Raw genomic sequence first — 1,894 nt, 5'->3', positions numbered from 1 at the left:
ACTAGATTAGTAACTAGGTTAGCAAGTAGGTTAGTAACTAGGTTAGTAACTAGGTTAGTAGCTAGGCTAGTAACTAGGTTAGTAACTAGGTTAGCAACTAGGTTAGTATCTAGGTTAGTGGCTAGGTTAGTAACTAGGTTAGCAACAAGGTTAGTAACTAGGTTAGCAACTAGGTTAGTAACTAGGTTAGTAACTAGGTCAGTAACTAGGTTAGTAACTAGGTCAGTAACTAGGTCAGTAACTAGGTCAGTAACTAGGTTAGTAACTAGGTTAGTAACTAGGTCAGTAACTAGGTTAGTAACTAGGTTAGTAACTAGGTCAGTAACTAGGTCAGTAACTAGGTTAGTAACTAGGTCAGTAACTAGGTTAGTAACTAGGTCAGTAACTAGGTCAGTAACTAGGTTAGTAACTAGGTTAGTAACTAGGTTAGTGGCTAGGTTAGTAACTAGGTTAGTAACTAGGTCAGTAACTAGGTTAGTAACTAGGTTAGTAACTAGGTCAGTAACTAGGTTAGTAACTAGGTTAGTAACTAGGTCAGTAACTAGGTTAGCGGCTAGGTTAGTAACTAGGTTAGCAACTAGGTTAGTAACTAGGTTAGTAACTAGGTTAGTAACAAGCATTTCTGAGACACGGATGCACACAAATGGAAAGAGAGAAAGATAGAGGAGAGAGGAGCTCAGTGTGTCGAAGGGAGTGGTCGGGTCTACATGAACTGCTGCTGTGAAGACTGTAGTTGGAGTCTGAAGTGGTCTAGACTCTGAAATGGTCTGGGGTCTGAAGTGGTCTAGAGTCGGAAGTGGTCGAAAGTGGTCTGGGGTCTGAAGTGGTCTGGGGTCTGAAGTGGTCTAGAGTGAGGTGACCAGATTTCACAGACAAAATCCGGGGACATTTTCAGCTCAGAAGCGTATTAACCTCCAAAACAAGTAATGTTTTTACTCTTGTAAAACTTAAAACAGGGACACTAGACCTAGAGCTGTTCTCATTAGGGGCTGAGCCCCCCCCCAGGTCTGATCCTAGACCCACCCCTGCTGCTACTTCCTACTCCACTCCACTACACCTCAGAGGGGAATGTTTCAAGATAAAAAGTCCTAATATTTCAAGATAGAAAGTCTCAATATTTCATAATGTTGTAATGTTTACTGAACTCCTGACAGCTTTTGCTTTATACTTCAGAATTGTTTCTGCAGCTCCTTGAGAATCAGATACAATAAAAACTATTGAGGACATATTTTCCTTTGACATTGATGCAGTATTAAACGAGACCGCTCCAGTCGGCAGAAACAAGCTACAATGTAAGTTAATAGGATAATTGTCCAGCTTGTATTTACGTTCATAAAGTGCTTGTTTTGCTGCTGACAGACTCAGATTAATATTCTAAGTGTCTGACAACATTATGTAAAGGATTTCTAAGGAGGTGGACCTTTCTGTTAAAGATCAAGATCTTTTTTTAAAACATAAATGTCTGCGAAATTGCGTTGGCTAAACCCACCAGACTCCATGTAAATAATCTGTGATTTTAACATCGTAAAACACGGCTTCTAAAACCTCTCTGAGCCTCTGGCGGTCCTGAGCCTGCGTGTGGAGGGTGTGTGACCATCGGCTACGTTTTGTCAGTATTTTCTTTCTTTCATTCCAATTTCGGGTGCGTCGGTCAAAGTGAAAACCGGGGACATTTCCATGGAACAGATCCAGCCGGGGACAGGTTGCCAAAATCGGGGACTGTCCCCGGAAACGGGGGACGTCTGGTCACCGTAGTCTAGAGTCTGAAGTGGTCTTCTGTTTTTCTTCCAGACGACTCGACGAGGGTGAAGCTGTCCTACGTAGACGATGATCCGTGCTCCGACTACATCAACGCCAGCTACATCCCTGTTAGTACAAATATACATATATATAT

General features: G+C 42.1%; 1 protein-coding gene across 1 annotated transcript in view; it reads left to right on the top strand.

Moving 5' to 3' along the window:
• Positions 1-1,894, top strand: part of LOC117948947 (receptor-type tyrosine-protein phosphatase beta-like) — a 43,792-nt gene that overhangs the window by 38,057 nt on the left and 3,841 nt on the right. Inside the window, exon 27 of the mRNA XM_034878918.1 lies at positions 1,792-1,868. Coding sequence (XP_034734809.1) covers positions 1,792-1,868 — 77 coding nt within the window. The remainder of the gene's footprint in view (positions 1-1,791; positions 1,869-1,894) is intronic.

The sequence above is a fragment of the Etheostoma cragini genome, chromosome 8, assembly GCF_013103735.1.
Source record: "Etheostoma cragini isolate CJK2018 chromosome 8, CSU_Ecrag_1.0, whole genome shotgun sequence".
In the NCBI taxonomy this organism is placed as follows: Eukaryota; Metazoa; Chordata; class Actinopteri; order Perciformes; family Percidae; genus Etheostoma; species Etheostoma cragini.
The sequence above is the reverse complement of the archived record's forward strand: the minus strand, read 5'-3'. Positions and strand labels throughout refer to the sequence as shown.